Below are 21,673 nucleotides of genomic sequence, written 5' to 3' on the forward strand. Positions count from 1 at the left end.
AGAGACCCTTTTGCAAGAGCAACGAGCCCTGCCACCGTGCTCCGACGCTGCGCAGCGCACAGCACGCGCACGGCGAGGGTCTGCCCGCAAGTACCAATCCCAGGGAGGAGAGGGTGTGCGGTGGCTAACAGTTGTGGAAGCCACAAGTCTGTCAACCTCTGCCATCCCGGTAAGCCGAATCCGAAGTTCCGTCCGCGTCTGAACAAGCTTTCCCAGAACAGAAGGCAACCTTCCCCTAAATCCAAAGCGTTTGAACACCAAACTCCAACCCAGACCTCCGTCCCTCTCACATCCTCCTCCGTTACACAAGCCCGTTCTTGTACTTACCGCCCAGGCTCCTTACTCTTCCGATTTCAGGGGGCTTCACTTGACAGACTGTAGGGCTTCGCGTCACGGGGTTAACTTCGCCCACTCCTCTTCATTACCAAGCTGACCCGCCCAGGCCTTCCTGACATCCAGCTGCTAGCTCACTATTAAGCACATCCTGTTCTCAGGGTTTCGTTTCCGGAATAATTTTCCAAAAGAGAAAAGTAAATACACTCTGTGGTGTCTTAAAACTGAGTAACACAGCAAGTACGGTGTAAGGCTTCGCTAAGTGAAAAATGGACAAATGTCTACTTAAAAATAAAATATAGACTATTTGGAGCTCTAGCCGCCTATGCACTTAACTTCCGGGTCACCTATCAACCAAACCTATGTGGTGACGCTGGAAAGAGGAGGCAGTGTTCCGTCGCCGCAAGCGAAGCCATGGAGGGCCGGGTCTGTCCACGGGTGGGCGGAGCTTCAAGTGCTCCCAGCCACTAGGAACGAAGGGGCGGGGCGGTGGCCTTCCAGCACATCCGGTAGCAGGCGGGGCTCCGTTGCCGGAGTAACTAGGCGTCGTTGTAGAGGTGGTGTCTTCCTGTGGCAGAGGTACCTATTTCCCTGCGCCGAGATCCTGAGACTATGGTGAGTGCCCGGCGAGGCCAGAAGAAGGGCTTCGGCGTCCTGGTTCCGTAGCGTCCCAGGTCCTGGGGCGGAGGGACGCTCAGAGGCATCCCGGTTTCTTCCACCTTCTCCCCATTATGTTTCTCCCCTTTCCAGGGGCTGTTTCTGCAGTTTCCTTCCTCTCCCTATTTCTTGCAGCACCTTGAATTCCACTTTGGTACTGCTGAGACTTTAGAGTAATGTAACAAAGTGTAGGGGTAAACACTGGGTCTTATACCCTGAGGTGAGACGTCATTTCGAACAAACATTTTAAATGTTTGTGTTTTTCATCATTGCATTTTTTCAAGTTCTCAGCTTCACCTTAACGCGTTTAATTTAAGAGTATTGTGTTGTGTGTGTGACTGTCTCAACACTCACTCGAATCACCCTAGGTCTTGCAGTGGGTGCTCTCCTGAGCGGCAGAACACTGCTCCACACCCCGTCTGAGGGCCATGTGGTAAGAGCTGTATTTGCATCAGTTCTCTTCTAGCCAGTTGATTACCTTTATAGGTAGGTGCTTTATAACAGGAATGCCCCGACGATCTCTTGGGAGAGCTTCTGGAAAATTCACTTGCTTGAGCTTCACCCCCAGAAATTCTGAATCAGTAGGAGTGGGGCTTGACATTTGCATTTTTAAAAAGCCTGTAGGTGACTTTAATTCACTTACTTGTTTGAGAACACCGGGGTTCTAGTTAATTCACTTAACTGGCAAATCTTTTAACTATTTGTGAATACCGGACTGGGGGGTAGAAAGATGACTGTGGTCAGATGGGTATAGCTACGAATTTAGCAACAGAGCCCCGCCCACCACCCCTTCTTTCTCCACTGCTCCACAGCAATCCTTTTCTTGACTCCATCTGCCCTGTGCCTTTCCTGAAGAGCTCTTTTCAAACTTTCCAAACCGTGCCCCTTCCTCTCGTTTTTCCTCCCTTCTAAGCAGATGCCAGAGTCTAACAGTCATTTTCTTCAACCTCAGGCCCCCAACCTACTCGTTAAAGTATATACTTTAACCCATCGTTTGGTTTTGTGTTTCTGGTATAATGAAAGTGGTGTTGAAGGCCAATCCACCTTTCCTCTAGATCTCATTTCCTCCTATCCATTGCAAGACTGTTTGCTTCTGCTTGTCTTTTTACTTTCCTGTGCTTTCAGCCTTTTTCTCCTTTTCCTGCTTCCCAGTGTTCTGGTCATACATATTGAGAAAATGAAATAAAGCACATCCTCCATGCTGTGTTTATCCAGTGATTGCCCAATCCTCCATCTCTTAGTAAACTGCTTGAAAGCACAGTATTTTCACCTGCTTCAACTGCTTCTTTCTCATCCTCAGTACTATGTTGTCTGGCTTCAATGAAGTTGCTCTTGTCTAAGTTTCTAATGGCTTTTTTGGTTCCAGTCCAGTAATTTCTTCTCAAAGTTTATTTTATTTAGCTTTTCTGCAACAGCTGAAGTTCATGAGCATTCATTCCCTACCCGCGCCACCCCCCCCAAAACTGGCCTTGCCTGCTTTTCAAATGCCTTTCTCTGTCTTTAATATTTTCAGTTCTTAGTCTATGCATTTTCCTGGGGTGATTTCATCCACACACATGAGTTTTACTAGTGCAGAAGCATTCATGTCTAAATTTCAGTTTTCATCTCACACCTGCTAGGGCTAACCTAGTTGCTTCCTGGACACCTCTACCTGGTTACCCAAAGGCCTCTGAAATTTGCCATGACCAAAACAATCTGCTATCATTCCACCTGGTTTCTCTAATTCCATCAAGTTAACTAATGATATCACTATATTATAACCTATAATATAGCTTTAATATTATATAACTCTAATATTATAGTTATTATGTATTACAGTATATATAACAAACCAGAAACCAGAGTTATTCTCCATTCCTTTTCTATGCCTCCTATATTCAAGTGGTCACTAGGTCCTGTTTTAGTTTAAGCTCTGCTTATTTCTTGCCCAGACTGTTGCAGTATTTCTTGCCCGGACTTTTAACAGTGTGGTATGGCAGTTCTTCAATCCATTATTTTCTCTGCCACAAGAAGGAATTTTTTAAAAAGATTTTATTTATTTGAGAGAGAGCAAGCAAGCACAAGGGGGGGGGGCAGAGGGAGAGGGACAAGCAGACTTCTTCCCCGCTGAGCAGGGAGCCTGACCCTGGGATCATGACCTGAGCCAAAGGCAGACGCTTAACTGACTGAGTCACCCAGGCACCCCAGAACGAATTTTTTAAGACCCAAATCTTTGAGGTCACTCACCTCTTTAAAACTCTAGACTCTCCATACTCTACAGTGTAAAATTCACAGTACCTGGAATGGCAGACACGGCCCTCCGTCATCTAGCACTCACCTATCTAGCTTCTTTCAGCTCCTGACACTCCTTTTAGCTGCTTGTCTTTCCCTGAACATTTTAAGCAACTTCAGACTGGTGGTATGAGTGTTCCCTCTACTTTGCACATGCTGTTCCTTCTACATGAGATACCTTTATCCCCTTGTTTGCTGGCCAAATTCCTTTTGATCCTTTCATACCCAGGTTAGGTGTCTCCTCTTCTGTGATGCCTTCTCTACTCAAAGACAGTTGACTTTTTTTTTTTTTGGTCACAACTTTACATAGTACACATCTTATTTACTTGCCACATTCAGTTGAAATTATTTATGAGTTTGTCGCTCTTACTGAACTGGGCTGGGAGAGGGCCTGATCTTTATTTTGTTCACTGCTATTGCTTACACCATATTAGGCCCTCAGATATTTGCTGAATGAAAAAGGAAGAAAATAAGAATGTGGTAAGTGCCCTGAGAGGTTACAGAGTACTTGGGGGATATTGGAGGATGGAATCCTCACTTTTTAGAGTCAGGCCATCATTAAGCAAATGGAATAGAATTTCCATAGTGACAATTCAATGGCCTGAACAGTGGCATAGGGAGATGGAAAGTGACATTTGTGGAATACTGGTTTTCTTTGTGCTTGTCTTACATTTTTGTTATTTAGACTTCCCAACCACACTAAGAGCAGTGAACTCCTCCCCCTACCCTCTGCCCTGGCTGGAGTTGTATGTGATGGCTCTTTCAAATTGGGTGGTCAGTGAAGACCCCTCTGAAGAACTGACTTCTGTCTTAAGACCTGAATGATGAAGTGCAGAGATCTGGGGGAAGTGTACCAGGCAACACTAACGACAGGATCAAAGGCCCTGAGGGAGCAAAGTGGTTGGCATATTTCAGGAAGGGATCTTGGGGTTTAATGTAAAAAATAATAGAAATTCGGTGGTGGGGCGGGGTAGGGGCAGCAGCAGTGGGGGAAATATGGCAGAGAACAACACGAAATGCAGTTAGAGTGGGAGGTGGAGGCCAGCGCCCATGTGTGTACTATAGCATGGTTTCTCAGCCTAGATTCTACCCCATTATGCAGTCATGAAATCAATTTGTTGTATGTAGCCAGCATTAAAAAAGATGACATAAAGCAAACACTATATTCATTGTATGTACTAAGGATAACTTTCATGAAACTTAAATTGTTGTGTCTTGTATGTACTGGGTTATAATATAAAATGCATTCCTTCCTGTCAGTCATGGTCCACAAAGTTCAAGATATAGTGTACTTTGAACAATGTATACTTTAAGAGGCAAATAGTTGATCTCAAGGCGCACAGATTTCTTATTCCTCGTTTGACCTAGTGAAAATCTTCCTGTGTGGCAGGAGAAGCTCTGAATTTAATGAGAGTCTAAAATTGACTAGAGCAGAATTTTCAAGTTTCTTTCTGCACCCAGATCTCTCTCCTGTGTCAGTTGCTGTCAGTCCTTTTTGAGAAAGAAGAGGCCTTTGGAAAGCCAGGGAGACATTGGTGTCCTTTCTCAGTGTTCAGTCTCACCTCTGGCATGTGTATTGTATCAGAGGCTGATGGTCTCTCTCTAAGCAGCCGAAGGTGGAATTTGTTTGCTCTGCTGGTGTGCCTTCCTGACCGCTGCAATTACATTATCTGGTCAGCTTCTGTCTGCATCTAGTTTGTTAACAGCTGTAGCTTCCAGCACCATAATTAGGTCCTGACTACAAATTCTAGACCTGCCTCTGTCTTGCAAAGCAGAGATAGGCAAATGTAGTTTAGTATATCTCACATATGTGTTGTTTAAGGTAAAGAATATGCTAGAGTCATCAATTTATTTACTTTTATGTGTAAAGAGAATAGAGGAGATAATCCCAAGATTCTTTTGACTACTAAAGAGATAGGAATGTTGTATATCTTCTAAAATAGAACATCGATTTGAACGCTGTTAACCAAGATGATCTGCTAGTATAATGTAAGGCCTTTAAAGATTATCTGCTATGTTCCCCAAGGATTAGACTAAACAAATGTCTCAAAGTTGTTGGTTTAAAAGAGACTTCAAAGAGTTTCATGATGGCTAAATATGAACAAGATTTTATTCCATGAAATGTTTTTCAGTTTCCAGCTTCATAAGTTTCTTTTAAATATGCTTACTGTTTTTATCTTTGGCATGCACTTCTTAACTCTCCAGGATTCCTTTTGTTACTTGAAGTGCTAACTTGGAAGGATGGCAACTCCAAAGCCCCAGGCAGGATTTCATTTGCTGGAACTGAATCAGAAAGTATAACGCCTAATTTAGGAAACCTGAAACCAAACAAACAGTTTTTCCCACTAAACGATTTTATTACAAATGCAGTTTGGAGCTGGTTATGTTCTTTTTAAATAGGAACCAGGAGTATTTGCAAAACTGAATAGCAATGGGTTAATATAATGCCCTAATTTTCCTTACGTGTAGCTCTTTTATCTTTTTCGGTCCTTTCCCTGCCTTTTAATTCTTCATCTTTTCTTTTTTTCCCAGCTTTATTGGGATGTAATTGACATATAGCATTGTATAAGTTTAAGGTGTATAATGTATTGATTTGATACACATATATTGCAAAATGATTACCACCTTAGCATTAATCCCTACCTGTATCACATCACGTAATTACCATTACTTTTTTTTTGATGAGAACATCTAAGATCTACTCTCTTAACAACTCCCAAGTATGTAATATGACATTGTTAACTATAATGACAGTGCTGTGCATTAGATTCCCCAGAACTTAGTCACTTCTAACTGGACATTTTTACCCTTTGACTGACATCTCCCCATTTTCCTTACCCCAGGCTCTGATAACCTCCATTGTATTCTCTGTTTCTTTGAGTTTGGCTTTTTTAGATTCTACATATAAGTGAAATTGTACAGTACTTGTCTTTGTCTGACTTAACTTCAGTTAGCATAATGACCTCAGAGTCCATCCCTGTTGTCACAAATGGCAGGATTTCCTTCTTTCTCACGGCTGAAAAATATTCCATTGTATATACACCACATTTTCCTGATGCATTCATCCACTGATGGACACTTAGGTCATTTTTATATTTTGGCTATTGTAAATACATTGAGCATGCGGGTGCATATATCTTTTGGAGTTAATATTTTCATATTTTTTAGATAAATACACAGATTTGGAACTGCTGGATCACATGGTAGTACTATTTCTAAATTTTTGAGGCATCTTCATGCTTTCCACAGTGTCTGCACCATTTTACATCCGCCAGTAGTGCATGAGGGTTCCCTTTTCTCCACATCCTCCCCAACACTGGCTGCTTGGTGTCTTTTTAGACTAGCCATTCTAACAGGTGTGAGGTGATAGCTCTGGTGGTTTTGATTTACTTTTTCCTTTTGCTGAACACCTTTTCATGTGCCTGTTGGCCATTTGTATGTTTTCTTTGGGAAAAGTCTATTTAGTTCCTCTACCCATCTTTTAATCCTATTTGTATATCTGTTACTCAGTTGTATGTATGTATATGTAACTTAGATATTAATCCCTCATTAGATGCATAATTTGTAAATATTTTCTCCCATTCTGAAGATTGCCTTATTTTGTTTGTTTCTTTAGCTGTGCAAAAGCTTTTTAGTTTGATGTAGTCCCACTTACTGATTTTTGCTTTTTTTGTGTGTGCTCTTGGTGTCATATCCAAAGAACTGCTGTCCAGACCAATGTCAAGGAACTTTTCCTCTATGTTTTCTTGTGGGAGTTTTATGGTTTCAGGTTTTATGTTTAAGTCTTTAATTCATTTCAAGTTAACTTTTGTGAGTGGTGTAAGACGTCCAATTTCATCCTTCATCCATTCTTTCTTATTCACCAATTATTCATCAGTTCAAACAGGTATTAATATCGAGCACTTTTTGTGTGCCGGGCACTGGCTATACATTGATTAATAAGATTGCCCTCCCTCAGTGCCCAGAGAGTCTAGAGCCCAAATTTCTTAACTGGCATTTGAGACCTTCTTTGGCCCCTGCTTACCTTGCATACCGCATGGAACTTATTGAGAAAAATAGATATTAGAAGATAAATTACAGGGATAAGTTGGGTTACAAAAGAAAAACTACAAGACGAGGTCGAAATGCGTACTAAAAAAGAGTGGCTTGACCTAGCCAGGTGGTCAGGGAAAGCCTCCTTGATGGTTTAACCTTTAAATTCCGTTTTTCCTTAGTGGAGGAGACATACAATATATTAAACACGTAAGTGAATGAAGCCATGAAACAAATGAATAGGTCACCTCATATGGTCTAAGCAATGTGAGGAAAATTAAACTTAGTAATGTGATAGTGGCTGGTTCCAAGAGCAGGTAGCTAGAGCTACCTTTAGGGGGGGCAGTTAGAGAAGGTCCTCTTGAGGACGTGACTTTTAAATTGAAATCTCAGTGAGAAAAAAAGGAGCAGGCCAGGTAGAGACCCAGAGGACGTGCATTCTGAGCAAAGAGCCAAGTGCAGAGGCTCATTGGAGGCACGGCAGGGGGCCAGTGGGGACGGGGTACGGGGAAGGTGAGGAGGACAGGAGGGCAAAAGATCTAAGAGGCAGGCAGGAACCAGGGGCTACTGAGGCTTATGCAACTTGGGAAGGATTTTAGATTTCATTCTAAATGTACTGGGATAATGCGTCTCATGCATTTTTCCTATTCCATCAAATATTTTATTTTCCTTGGATCTGCCTCATTTAAACTTTAACCGTATTAGTTTGGCCTTTCAGTGACAGTTTTCATCCTTTCTGTAACATTTATGATCTTACGAACTTTGGACAATATTTTTGTATAAACTTTGGAAAATATTTATCTGTCCAGATCTTATATTTGAAGATCAAACACTCCTGATTTCTCCTTTTATAATCGCCTTCTAATAATTTAATTGCCCTTCACCGGGGTGGCTCAGTTGGTTAAGTGTCAGACTCTTGGTTTCTGCTCAGGTCGTGATCTCAGGGTCATGGGATGGAGCCCCCTATTGGGCTCTGTGCTCAGCAGGCAGTCTGCTTGAGATTCTCGTCCTCTCCCTCTGCTCCTCCCCTGCTCTTGCACCTGCTCTCTCTCTCTCTCAAATAAATAATCTTAAAAAAAATAATTGAATTGCCCTTTCTGGACCCTTTGTTTCCATAATATCTTCTCTAAGGTGTGGCAGGCGGAGTGCATGGCGTCATCGTGTCTCCATGGGTATTATGTTTTCTGCTGTGATTTCACCTAATGTCTTTCTTGATGGTACTGGAGCATAAGACTGAAGTAGCTCGTTCTCCAGAAATCTCTCCAACGGTTCTATTAACCTTATATCCACTTTCTTGCAAAATCTGTTTAAACTACTTCACTTCCAAAAGCTGTTGATATTTTAAGACTTTCTATTTATTAGATGTGAGAAATTGTAGGTATTAAAATGTACTGCTCAATTCAAGTTTATTTTCTGATACTAGGCACTTTGTCTAATTAAGTTGCTATTGTTACCTCTCCTGACTCATCTTATGTACTTTGCCTTCTTCACAGGCTTTATTCTTTAAAATTTATTTCCATATGCATGGATAATGGCTCCAGAGTTCTCTGATATATGTAAATTTAAATTTCATCTTATGTTTTCTGTAGTTCTTATACAGGTTACATAAGGCATATGCTATATGCATTTTATCTGTTGTCAAAAATATATCCTTATATGATAACGTTTGTAACATATATGTAATACATAATATATAAAATACATATAGCATATATATATTTAACTTGTATATATATCAAATATTTAACTTGTTATACTGTAGAAACAGTTTTTGGAGATTTGCAAATATGTAGAAAAATATAATTAAATTCATCTGTAATATCACTGACTATATACAATCACTGTTAATATTTTAGTATAATATCCCAGTCACACATACGTACATATATACATGTATATATGTATATGTATATATCTTTGAAAATGTGATCCTACTGTTTATATTGTTTACAGATCTGTCTTTTTCACTTAATATGTCTTATACAATTTTCCAGATCAATTTTAGGAGCTACATTTTATTCTTTGATTTACTTTGATATAACCAATCCATTTATTTACTTGGTCTTTCAACACCATAATTAATATATTTTTACAGGCATAGCTTTACATACATCCATAATTATTTCCTTAGAATGAATTGGAAATGGGGTGCCTGGGTGGCTCAGATGGTTAAGGGTCTGCCTTCCACTCAGGTCATGATCTCCGAGTCCTGAGATTGAGCCCCATGTCGGGCTCCTGGCTCAGTGGGTAGTCTGCCTCTCCTTCTCCCTCTCCCTTTGCTGCTCCCCCTGCTCATGCTCTCTCTCTTTCTCTGTATCTGTCTCAAATGAATAAATAAAATCTTAAAAAAAAGAATAAATTAGAAATGGAATAACTGGGTGAGAGAAGCCCTGTGCATTTCTGAGTTTTCACAGTATGCATTGCCAGATTACCTCAAGGAAGTTTTACCATTTGTACTCTGCTAGCAGTGTGCCGTGGTGCCTGTTTCTTACATGCATCTAACAGTGGATTCGAACTTTTAATAAAAATTTCACCTTTCTTACCCAAAAGTATATTAAGATTATAGATTATAGATTATAATATGTTCTATAGATGGGAAACACTGTTAATACTTACCTAAAATATTTTTCTATAATTATCGTTTGCCATTTTTCATAAATTGTTGGAATTCTAAATTTATTACCAGTATATACTGAGGAAGATGGAGGTAACCTTTTCTAAACTATTATTCACAGACGGATTATCCAGTCCTCTCTGATGACTTATTTTGAAGAAGCAGCCTGTTATAGTACAAAGGAACGGATGTAGAGCTAGAAACCCAAAATTTTCAATCCTATTACAGTCTTGGTTTCAGCATGTATTTACTATGTGACTTGTAATCCTTTTGGTCGGTTGTCTTCCCTTTCATAAAATCAGAATCATAATTTCTGTTCAGAATAGCTTGAAACAGTTTTGTGAGGATCAAATGTGTATGAAAGTAATTTATAAACTGCAATGTACTATACATATGAAATGTATTATTTTCATATTAATCAGAATGCTGTCTAATGGAACAAGCTAGGGAAAATGGAAGGAGACTAACATCTAAAACAAGTTTTAAGAAATATATGAGGTTAGTGATGTTATTGTCCAATTTTGTGGCTATTTAAAAATTTACTTTTATATATTAAATTCCTTGTCAATTATGTTATAGAGTCATTTTCCTGATGGAAACAATAAAGGGTCAGGGAAAAGGGAGGGAAAGATGGGAGATGGCAGGAACAGTACTTGAGATCAGTTTCAATAACTCTCATACACTTTCGGGAAGGGAATAGCTAGATGTGTCTGATGGGTATTTAGTGAGTATTAGATCTGAGATCCATGAATTTCTACTCAGCTTAAATAGATTAGGTGGGAACATTTGCTTTTTATTTGTGGTAGTTGAGATTTTATTATTCCATACTTTGATTGTGAAAGTATAATGAGCTCATTCAGGCCTAATCTGTTTTTTGCTACATAGGCCTAGAAAATACGGCTTTGGAAAAATTGAATACCCCTCCATCTAGTGGCAAGTAAAAGTCTATCATTACGTTAAATCATCTTGCTCTTTAACTTTTATTGTATGTGCCCAAATCTCTGAAAAGTGAATATTTGTATGTTATAGGTATCTGAATTTTTTTTTATAATTAAACAGCTTTAAAATTTATATCCAAAGGGAGAATGGTTCCTAAAATATGACCGCTTTTCCCCCCAGCATTTTCATTTGTCATCTAATGAAGTCCTTAAGATTTTATCTTGTTTCCCAATACACACATAGGTTGAGCTATGTGATAATAACACTAGATAAAAACACACTAATAATGTTAAGAATTAGTAGTAACAATATCTACTACTAGATATTGTTATAATTGAATGAGATAAAGTGCTTAGCCTAATGCTTTATACATTGTAAGCACCCTGAATGTTAGCTATTATTACTGCTGGTACTGTTGTTACTGACAGGTGTCAGATGGAGACTTACTGAATATGAGAACAGAGAGGGGAGACTCATCACTGTGGAGGAGTGTTAGTGAAAAATGAGATGAATTAACTTTACAGCATGTTCTGTGTTATTTTTTATTCACTGAGTTTCAGGTTTACTTTAACTTGTGAATATCTATATATTTAAAATTAAACTTATACATACTCCTATCAACATTGATTCCTTAAATTTACCAGAAGGCATTTTGAAACAGAGTAAGAAACTATGTCACTGTGGTTTATTGTTCAGGGCTCAGCCTCCTGCTCTGTACAATTAGGTGCTTAACGAATGCTTTTTTTCTTCCTTTTAAACATTTTACTTATTGACCCAGAAGTCCATTTGGGGTCAGTTGTGACTGGGCACAGGGCATACACATTTGTGACTCTCCTGCAGTACTTGAGGTGTTCTTACTTATATAATTTTTAAAAATTTTTTATTGTTAATCACCATACATTACATCATTAGTTTTTGATGTAGTGTTCCATGATTCATTGTTTGTGCATAACACCCAGTACTCCATGCAGAGCGTGCCCCCTTTAATACCCATCACCAGGCTAACCCATCCTCCTACCCCCCTTACTTATATAATTTTTAAGCAAATTCTTTTTGATTTACCTTTTCGAGATATATGTTTTTAAGAAGTTTACATCGTTTTTTGTTTTGTTTTTCTTTTTCTTCACATTTACGTGCACTTCAGCTGCACGTGTTACTCCATTTGCCCAGAATGCTTCTCCACGTCTTCCTGTGCTCACGTGCCACCTCACTGGGGAAGATCTCCTTGCCCACCGGATCTAAATTAGCACCTCCAGTTATTCTCCTTCCCCATTCTCTTCCCCTTTCTCTTGTTTCACTTTAGCACCTGACAGAAGCACTGCACAGCTGCAATTTTATTAATGATAGTGCCTGACATTTATATAACATTTTCCCATTTTTTAAGGCATTTAAGATCCTTAGCTAATTCATAATGTCCTTTAGAGATAGCTGTTGCATATTTGGAGAAGAGAGACGAATATCAGTAGAGAGCAGAGAGGCACAAATGTCTAGGGAAGAAGAAGAATGCTCTGAAAAGATAGTTGAAAAGAAGGGAAGTTAAGAAAAGGGAATTTAACTTTCCACTGAATTTCCCTGCTAGTCACTTGGTAGAGACCAGGACCGGAGAACCGTTTTTGAGCAAGGGCTTTTCGCCGCCAGAGAAAATGTAGAATTCTAAGTAAAAAACAGTGGACTCTTATTCTGAGAGAGAACTCTAGGCTCAGTCATTCATTCAACAGTTACTTTTAAATCCGTATTACGTGCGGGACTCTATTCTAGGCACCCAGGAGATAGCAATGAATGGTAAAGTCCTGCCCTTATGGAGCTGAGACTTCTGGGGATAGGGAGTCACAGGAAAAACAGACATATAAAGAAGTGTTAGGTATTGATAAGTGCTATGAAAAAATGAAACAGGTTATGGGGACAGAGAGTGAAGGAAGCCAAAGGGGGTTGGTATTTAGTTGGATGGTTGGGGAGGCCCCTTGGAACTGAGGCCTGAATGAAGTTGGTGTTGTGGAGCCCTGGTAATGCTAGCGGTCGAGCTGTCCAGCAGAGGGAGCAGCAGGTGCAACGATTCTGTGGTGGGAGCCTGCTTGTTTGTCCAGGGACCAGCAAGAAGGCCAGTATGACCGGAGCAGAGAGGGTGGGTGGAGAGTGGCAGGAATGTGGTTGACAGATAGCTTGAGGCCAGATTACACAGGCCCTATGTGATGTGAATTCATCAAGTCTCCAAGCTGGAAGACTGGTTTTTTGAAAGATCGGTATTTCTGAAACTGAGGTGGTGACTCACTGGTAGACTGTGAACTCTGTAAGTTGTGACTGGCAACTAACCTTTAAAAAACAGTATAGAATATTAGTACATTGCACATACTGAGGATAAGAAGTGTTGCATAGAACTTTTTTTTTTTTTCATTTATGGGGAATATGGGTGTGCATTGGTTCTAATGGAAAATGTAGTTCTTACTATAGGTTCTGGCAAATACATAAACAAAAAAAGTGTTTTTGAGTCACTGACCTAGTCTTATCCCTGAGTTGTACAGATGAGGAAACTAAGTTGGGAAATACTCAGAGGCTCACATGTGTTCTTCCTTGGTGTGGTGCGCTTCCTGCCGTACTGTACTCCCGTCAATGCAGTGTGCATATCTGTATCTAGGTGTGACTGACTCCATAGGTCTAGTTTCTAAGTGAAGGGAAGGAATTAAAAGCTTTATTTAGTTAATACCACATTAGTATGATCCTCTTTTACACTCTCTTATTTTCCTTTACTTTCTGTTTTCTTAAATACCCTCTTACTTCTCCAGGAAAGAAAGCTATCCAAAGGGAAGAGATAGGCAGAGAAAGAAATCCAGGAATGAAAGAGAGAGACAGACAGACAGACAGACATCCAAACTCCAGGAGAGAAAAGAGAGAAACAATCAAGGCCAAAAGCAAGAAAGTAGTAGTGACATCTCTGTTCCTGCCTATCCCTCCTGCTGCCTCCTCCATCCCATCCCCTCTGCCGCTTCCGGTAGGCCCCAGTCTCCTGGGGAGGCAGTGCTGGTGGAGAATGGAGTCCATCCAGTTTCAAAGACACACACTGGGAATTCACTTCCGTAACCTACCTTCTGGCTCTCAGAGTGAGAACTCAGTAATGTGCTGAAGAGAGCGAGCTCCTGGAGATAGGGTTTCTTTCTTATGCTCCTTACTCTTCCTAGGCCTGGCACATAGAGGCCCTGAGAAACAGTTTTCTTAAAAGACCATTTTGATTAATACATTGAGCTGTCAAGAGACTATTCCTATGTGTTATAGCTAAACTCTTACTTATACAAACAATAAATCTATAATCTTAAAGACAGGTTTAGGCTCAAAAGAGACTTAATTTTGGAGAACTTGCAAGGGTAAATTAGTGAAATTTGATGCAATTAATCCAAGGGATAAAAACAATAGCCAGGGCATGGAAGCAACTTAAGGGTCCTGAATGAATAAGGAAAATGTGGTATACATACACAAGGACTGTTATATAGCCATAAAAAAGGATGGGATCATGCTATTTGAGAGGACATGGATGGATCTAGAAAGTATTATGCTAAGTGAAATAAGTCAGACTGAGAAAGACAAATACCATATGATTCCACTCATAAATGGAATCTAAAAAAAAACCACACCAAAAAGCAGAATTAGAACTATAAATACAGAGAACAAACTGATTGCCAGAGAGGAGGGGAATGGGAGAGGTAGATACAGGCCTCCAGTTACAGAAGGAGTAAGTCACAGGAATGAAGAGCAGAGCGTAAGGAACACAGCCAGTGATGCTGTATTAGCGATGAAATGGGACAGAGGGTGGCTGTACTTGCGGTGATCACAGCATAATATACAAACTTGTCAAATCACTAAATTGTACACCTAAAACTAATGTAACATTTGTCAGCTATGCTCAAAAAAAAAAAAAGATACCCCCCCAGAGTGAACCCTTTTTTTATGTCATGAGGAAGATATTCCTGAAATAGTTTAGCATGATTTTAAAAATCATTGTTTTTAATTGCTTAAAACCCTGTTACATAATTTATTAAATGTGAAAAAGCAAGTGAAGAGAATTCACTGTTACTCATCTTCCCTAAGTGTGGCTGACCCTGATCATTTCTTCAGTGGCTAACAGAAAGACCTTTAAATTTACTTGGGGCTGGTTGGGGGAAAGATCAAAAAACTACTCAGATTAGGTCCTTTTTTATGCAAGTGATTAGAGACAAATAAAATTGTTGAACTGGAATGGGATGCCTTTTTAATAAAACATTTCTTAAAGTGTTGATGACTGGAGGGTGATGAAAAGCCAAAGAAACTCGTTAACTTATAAATCTGAGTGGAAACCTATTTTTCTTAGTAGTCAATATCTCTAATCTATCAAATGTCAACTGCATATTAAATTCTTTTCATATGAGGAAACAGTTTCAGGTTTAAAAACACCTGAGGCCAGACTTGAACCGGTTTGGCCTGGAAACCCATGCTCTTTGTTGTCAACTGCATTTGGGGCCAAGATGTTTAAGATTTAAGAATTGTTTTAGCAGGGTGCCTGGGTGACTCAGTCGGTTAAGTGGCTAGCTCTTGATTTCCGCTCAGGTCATGATCTCAGGGTCCTGGGATTGAGCCCTACATCGGGCTCCCCGATCAGTGAGGAGTCTGCTTGAGAATCTTTTTCTCCCTCTGCCCCTCTCACTTACTCTCTCTCTCTCTAAAAATAAATACATAAATCTTTAAAAATTTTTCTAGTAATAATTTTTTTGTAGCTATAGAGAGAAGTGAAGACTTATTTTTTTTTAGAAGTGAAGACTTCTAATTTTTTGAAAACTCAATTTCTAGAGCATATAGTGATAAAACATTTCTTCAGAAAGTCATAATTCCTATTTTGATAATTAATGGCCTCTGAAAAATTGTGATGATTTAATGTGGAAGAACTGTGTGTCCTGGCTGTATTGAAATCCACATTGAACAGTAGGTGGCACTCTCTCACCATTGGAAACATTCTTTCAGGAAAAGATCTATATGGATTTTATTAGTTGCTTATTAATTTCAGTCATATTGATGTGACATATTAATGCCATTCATATAGAAAGCACAGAGTACACAGTACCACAGATTATTTCTTGTAAAATCAAAGACACATATTTTTTCCTTTCATAAGTTAGAAAGCTGAAGCCTTAATTATGGAAAAAAATGGCCTCATTTGCAATTAAACTGGAATTTTTTAGAATCTGTTACTCCACCAAAATATGCTTTATCATGTAAAAAAATCCTAAAACAGTAAACTGCTAGGTTAAAATAACCTATGAATCATTATATGATTATTAACCCATATTATATTCACCCATAATATAATATAGGCAAAAGTATTCCAAAGGGTAGAAGACATTATCCCACAGAACTCCTTAGATAGACTTAGATAGGTGATTAGTTGTTCTAACACTAGCTGAAAGAGTGGAGCAACTTTCACCACTTTTATAGAGGCACATTCATGCTACAGCTGCTTGAATCTGTAGGACTTGGCCGTGCACATAATATTTTTCTCCAGTCATTGATACAATACTCAGACTCTTTTCTCATGAGGGTAGTCCAAACAGAATCAGTTGCCAACTACAACTAATGCTGAATAGTAATAATTTGCAACACATGCAAATCTGCATGTATATGTAGCATCTGCAGCATTTGGTATTTGTAACAGGAACAGTGGAACCAGTTTGGTTTGCATAAAGCTATCCTCCTCTATCTCTGCATACTGCTGTGCATGTTTGCATTGCGCAATGGCGAGTGAGCTGGAGATATGTTTGTTTATTAAATATTTTTTTCTAATAGATAGCAAAATGTTCTGAGTAAGGCACAACTTTTTCAAATTTACACAGAAGTACTAGGTCACTTTAGAGAACAGCCTTCTTGAATTGGTTGTCTCTGCCATTGGCACTTTTCCGAGAGGGATAAAGAAGCAGGAGAGGGAACGCAGGAGGGAGAAGGTGATGTAAAAATACATTCCCCATGCGTGTCAATTGCTAAAAATGTTGGGGTGGGTTTAGGGTTTCCACAATGGAGGCAGGATGCCATCCCACTCTGTCCCCCGAACACCACCTTCAGGTCATATAGCTTTTTTGTTTCTTGAATTTACCAAACTGCATTTCCCACTCAAAACTTTATACTTTTTGTCTCCCTGCAATATTTACTCCCCAGGTTTCTGCATGAAAGGCTTCTCCTCATTCTGGTTTTACTTCAGATGACATCTAGCAGGTCCCCCTGTCTTTTTGTCATGAACACATTTACTTATGTGTTCTGTTGTCTTTGTAACATTTATTATTACAGGAATTATCCTGTGTATTTAAAAAAATTTTTTTTACATCCTATGAGGAGAGACAAAATTAGTAAGCAAGCTCCATGTCAACAGGGCCTTGTCTGTTTTGAATATCCCCAGGGTCTGCTACAGTACCTGGCAAAGAGAAGAAGCTCACTTTTTATTGACTGAATGAAGGAATGAAGAAATTCAACTTTTCAGGCATTTATACTTTTTCATTTTATAATGGCTGGTAGATAAATTCTGCTTTTTAAATATACTTATTCATTCAACAAATATTTAATAATGCCTACCATGTATATACCTAGTCTCTGGGGATGCATCTATGAAGAAAACAGACAAAAATCTCTGCCTTAAAAGGGTTTACATTCTATTGGGGGAGATAGACAATAAACACTAAACTATTAAGTATAACATACAGGATATTTGAAGGTGTTAAATGCTATAGGGAAAATGAGAGACTACTAAACATTAGGTGTGCTGGTAGTGGCGGTGAATGCAATTTAAGGGGACATAGCCAGGGTCAGGCTCATAGAGAAGTGATGGTTGAGCAAAGACTTGAGGGTGAAAAAGGGTGAGTCACATGGATGTTGGAGGAAAAGTATTCTAGGAAGGAGGACAGCCAATGGAGGGGCTCTTAGGTGAGAAGATGCTACCTAAGGATGTTCAGGAAACGGTGTGGCTAAGGCAGAGTAAGCAACAGTGACAGTTGTGGGGGATGAGATCGGACAGGCAATTGGAAGCCAGATCTTGTAGGGGTTTGTAGGCCATTGAAAATGGTTGACTTTACTCTGATAGAAATAGGAAGTCTGAATCTGCAGGTTTTAAGTGTAGGAGTGCGGTGGTTCAGCTTCAGTTTTTACAGGGTCCCTCCCACTGGCTGTTTTTTTGAGAATAGATGTAGGGCACGGGGGTCAAGGATGGAAAAGACCAGTTATAAGGTATAATGTAGGTGAGAGGGTATGGTGGATTGAAGTGTGGTTGCAGTGGAGCTACTGACGTGATTAGGGTGTATGTATTTTGCAGGTAGAGCTAACAGTTTTCTGATAGATTGGATTTGGTATGTGGGAGAAAGAGTGAGTCAAGGATAGAGTTAAAAGATGACCTTGGAGCAGCTCTAAGGGTGGAGTTGCTATAAACCGAGATGTGCAAGACTAGTGAAGGAGTGAGTCTGGTAAGAGGGCCAGGAGCAGGAGTTCGGTTTGGGGCCTGTTAAATTAGAGACGTTTGTTTGATATCTAAGGTAAGAGGTTGGGTATATGACCCTGTAATCTAGAGGAAGAGGTCTAGCCTGAGAGCTGTCAGTATACGCATGTATTGAAAGCCGTAGAGACCAGACAAGATCATCAAGACAGTGTGTGTAGGTAGAGACAGGAGGTCCAAAGACCCAAGTCCTAGCTACCGAAACATTAAGAAATCAAGGAGAAATGCCTGTTTTGCAAAAGAAAAGAGGTTACAAATCAGTAGTCTAAGCTTCTGCCTTAAGAAACTAGAAAAGGGAAAAATAAGAACTAACTAAACCTAAAGCAAGTAGCAGGATCAAAACAAAGATTAGAGAGGAAACCAGTAAAATAGAAAACAGAAACAATGGAGAAAGTCAATGAAACAAAAAATTGATTCTTTGAAATGTTTAACAGGGACAAAATTTAGTTAGATTGATTGAGAAAAAAAGACCAAAGATACAAATTACCAAAGCTAGGAATGAAAGAAGGAACGTCTCTATTGACCCTACAGAAATTAAGAGGATTATAAGGGAATACTATGAACAACTTTATGCCATCAAAATAGTCAACTTTGATGAAAAGGGGGAAGTCCTTGAAATTCATAAATTAGTAAAAATGGACTCAAGGAGAAGTAGAAAACTGAATAGATCTATACCAAGCAAAGCAATGGAATTAGCAATTAAAAATCTTTCCACACAGAAAAGCTCAGTCCCAGATGACTTCTCTGGTGAATTCTATCAAACATTTAAATAATAAATAATACCAGTCTTTCACATATTCTTCTGGAAAAGAAAGGAGGGAATACTTCCCAATTAATTCAATGAAGCCACTAATACCCTTATACCAAAACCAGAGAAGACATCACAAGAAAACTATAGACCGATATCCCTTATGAATATAGATGCACAAATCCTTAACAAAATAATCAAACTGAATCCAGCAACATATAGAAAGTATTAATGCAACACGACCCATGTGATTTACACCAAGAATGCAAAATTGTTTTAATATCTGAAAATAAATATATTAATAAAATAAGGGATACAACTCCTTTGATGATTAATAGACACACAAAAACATTTTACAATATCCAATACCATTCATAATGAAAAGTCTCAACAAATTAGGGACAGAAGAGAACTTCTTTAACCTGACTAAGCGGTGGGGGGGGGGGCACAAAAAGCCTACAGCTGACAACATTCTTAATGATGAAAATGTGAATGCTATCTTCCCAAGGGAGGGAACAAGGCTGTTTTATACACCAGTTTTATACAACATTGCAATGGAGGTTCTATCCACTGCAGTCAGGCAAGAAAAAAAAAGAAAGAAAAGGCACCCAGATACAATAGGAAGAAGTAACATTGTCTTTATTCATAGATGACGTGACCTTATATGTAGAAAATCCTAGGGAATCTGAAAAACAACTATTATAGCTAATATGTTCAAGGTTGCAGAATATAAGATCAACATACAAAAATCATTTGTATTTCTATATACTTCTTTTCCTATATATTTCAGTGGACAATCTGAAAAGGAAATTAAGAAATCAGTTCCATTCACAACAGCATCCAAAGGATAAAATAGAAATTTTTAGTGGAGGTGAGAGGTATACACTGAAAACTATAAAACATTGCTGAGTAAAATTGAAGAGCTCAATAAATGGAGTTATAAACCTTTTATGGTAGGTTGATTTTCAAGAAAAAATTGCTAATGTCATTCAATGAGAAAAGAGTAGTCTTTTCAACAAATGGTGCTGAGACGATTGGATATCCACATGCAAAAAAGATAAATTTAGACCCTAAAATGAAAAGTAGCTCAAGATGGATTATAGACCTAAATGTAAGAGCTAGAAGTATAAGGCTGTTAGAAGAAAATATAGGAATAAATCAATAAATTTTTGTGACCTTGGGTTAGACAAAGCCGCCTTAGCTATGACACAAGTAAGCAAAGGTTCCTCCAATTTGTAATTGAATATTAAGTGAATAGTATAAAATTGCTTAATATTCTTTTGCTACTATAGCTAGACCCTGTGTGCATATATGTATAATTATATATATAATTTATTTTAAAATTTTTATTTTATTTTTTAATTAATTTATTTGAGAGTGCACAAGCACAAGCAGGGGGAGAGGCAGAGGGAGAGAGAAAGGGAGAAGCAGACTTTCTGTTGAGCAGGGAGCCAGATGCGGGGCTCAATCCCAGGCCCCTGGGATCATGACCTGAGCTGAAGGCATATGCTAAACTGACTGAGCCACCCAGGTGCCACTAAAGATTTTATTTAAATTCCAGTTAGTTTACAGTGTAAACTACAGTGTAATATTGGTTTCAGGTATACAATATGGTGATTCAACACTTCCATACATCACCCAGTGCTCAGCACCACAAGTGTACTCCTTAATCCCCATCACCCAATTAACCCATCTCCCCACCCATCTCCCTTCTGGTAGCCATCAGTTGGTTCTCTATAGTTAAATGTCTGTCTCGTGGTTTGCCTCTCTCTCTCTTTTTTCTCTTTGCTTATTTTATTTCTTAAATTCCACGTATGAGTGAAATCGTATGGTATTTGTCTTTTTTTTCTGACTGAATTATTTTGCTTAGCATAATACTCTGTAGCTCCATCCATATCATTGCAAATGGCAGAATTTCATTTTTTATGGCTGAGTAGTATTCCATTGTGTGTGTGTGTGTGTGTGTGTGTGTGTGTGTGTGTGTGTGTGTGTGTATCATTTCTTTATCCATTCATTAGTCATTGGATGCTTGGGCTGTTTCCATAATTTGGCTATTGTAGATAATGCTGCTATAAACATTGGGGTGCATGTATCCCTTTGAATTAGTATTTTTATATTCTTTGGGTAAATACCTCATAGTATGATTGTTGGATTGTAAGGTAATTCCATTTTTAACTTTTTGAGGAACCTCCATAACTGTTTTCCACAGTGGTTGTACTAGTTTGCATTCCCACTAACAGTGCGGGAGGGTTCCTTTTTCTCCACATTCTCACCAACACTTGTTTCTTGTGTTGTTGATTTTAGCCATTCTGACAGGTGTGAGGTGATATCTCATTGTAGTTTTGATTTACATTTCCCTGATGATCAGTGATATTGAGCGTCTTTTCATGTGTCTGTATGTCGATTCATGTCTTCTGCCCATTTTATTATTTATTTATTTAAAGATTTTGTTATTTATTTGACAGCGAGAGAGAGCAAGTGAGTGAGCAGGGGGGATGGCAGGCAGAGGGAGAGGGAGAAGCAGGCTCTGATGTGGGGCTCGATCCCAGGATCATGACCTGAGCTGAGCTGAAGGCAGATGCTTAACCGA

The 21,673-nt window shown here is 39.0% G+C and overlaps 2 protein-coding genes across 4 annotated transcripts in view; one reads left to right on the forward strand and one right to left on the reverse strand.

Moving 5' to 3' along the window:
- The window catches only part of BLZF1 (basic leucine zipper nuclear factor 1), a 28,113-nt gene extending 27,395 nt beyond the window's left edge, over window positions 1-718 (reverse strand). Inside the window, exon 1 of the mRNA XM_027610180.2 lies at window positions 328-718. The gene's annotated coding sequence lies outside the window, so the exon portion shown is untranslated. The remainder of the gene's footprint in view (window positions 1-327) is intronic.
- Window positions 1-21,673, forward strand: part of NME7 (NME/NM23 family member 7) — a 320,527-nt gene that overhangs the window by 4,670 nt on the left and 294,184 nt on the right. The window contains exon 1 of one of the 3 annotated variants that reach the window (XM_027610182.2): window positions 824-948. The exons of 1 other annotated variant lie outside the window; for it this stretch is intronic. In XM_027610182.2, the coding sequence (XP_027465983.1) occupies window positions 946-948 (3 nt within the window). In that variant the 5' untranslated portion in view covers window positions 824-945. Of the gene's footprint in view, window positions 1-823; window positions 949-21,673 lie in introns of those variants that run through there. One more of the 3 variants, XM_027610181.1, reaches the window with a different exon arrangement.

Source organism: Zalophus californianus, chromosome 10 (genome assembly GCF_009762305.2).
Source record: "Zalophus californianus isolate mZalCal1 chromosome 10, mZalCal1.pri.v2, whole genome shotgun sequence".
Taxonomy (NCBI): domain Eukaryota; kingdom Metazoa; phylum Chordata; class Mammalia; order Carnivora; family Otariidae; genus Zalophus; species Zalophus californianus.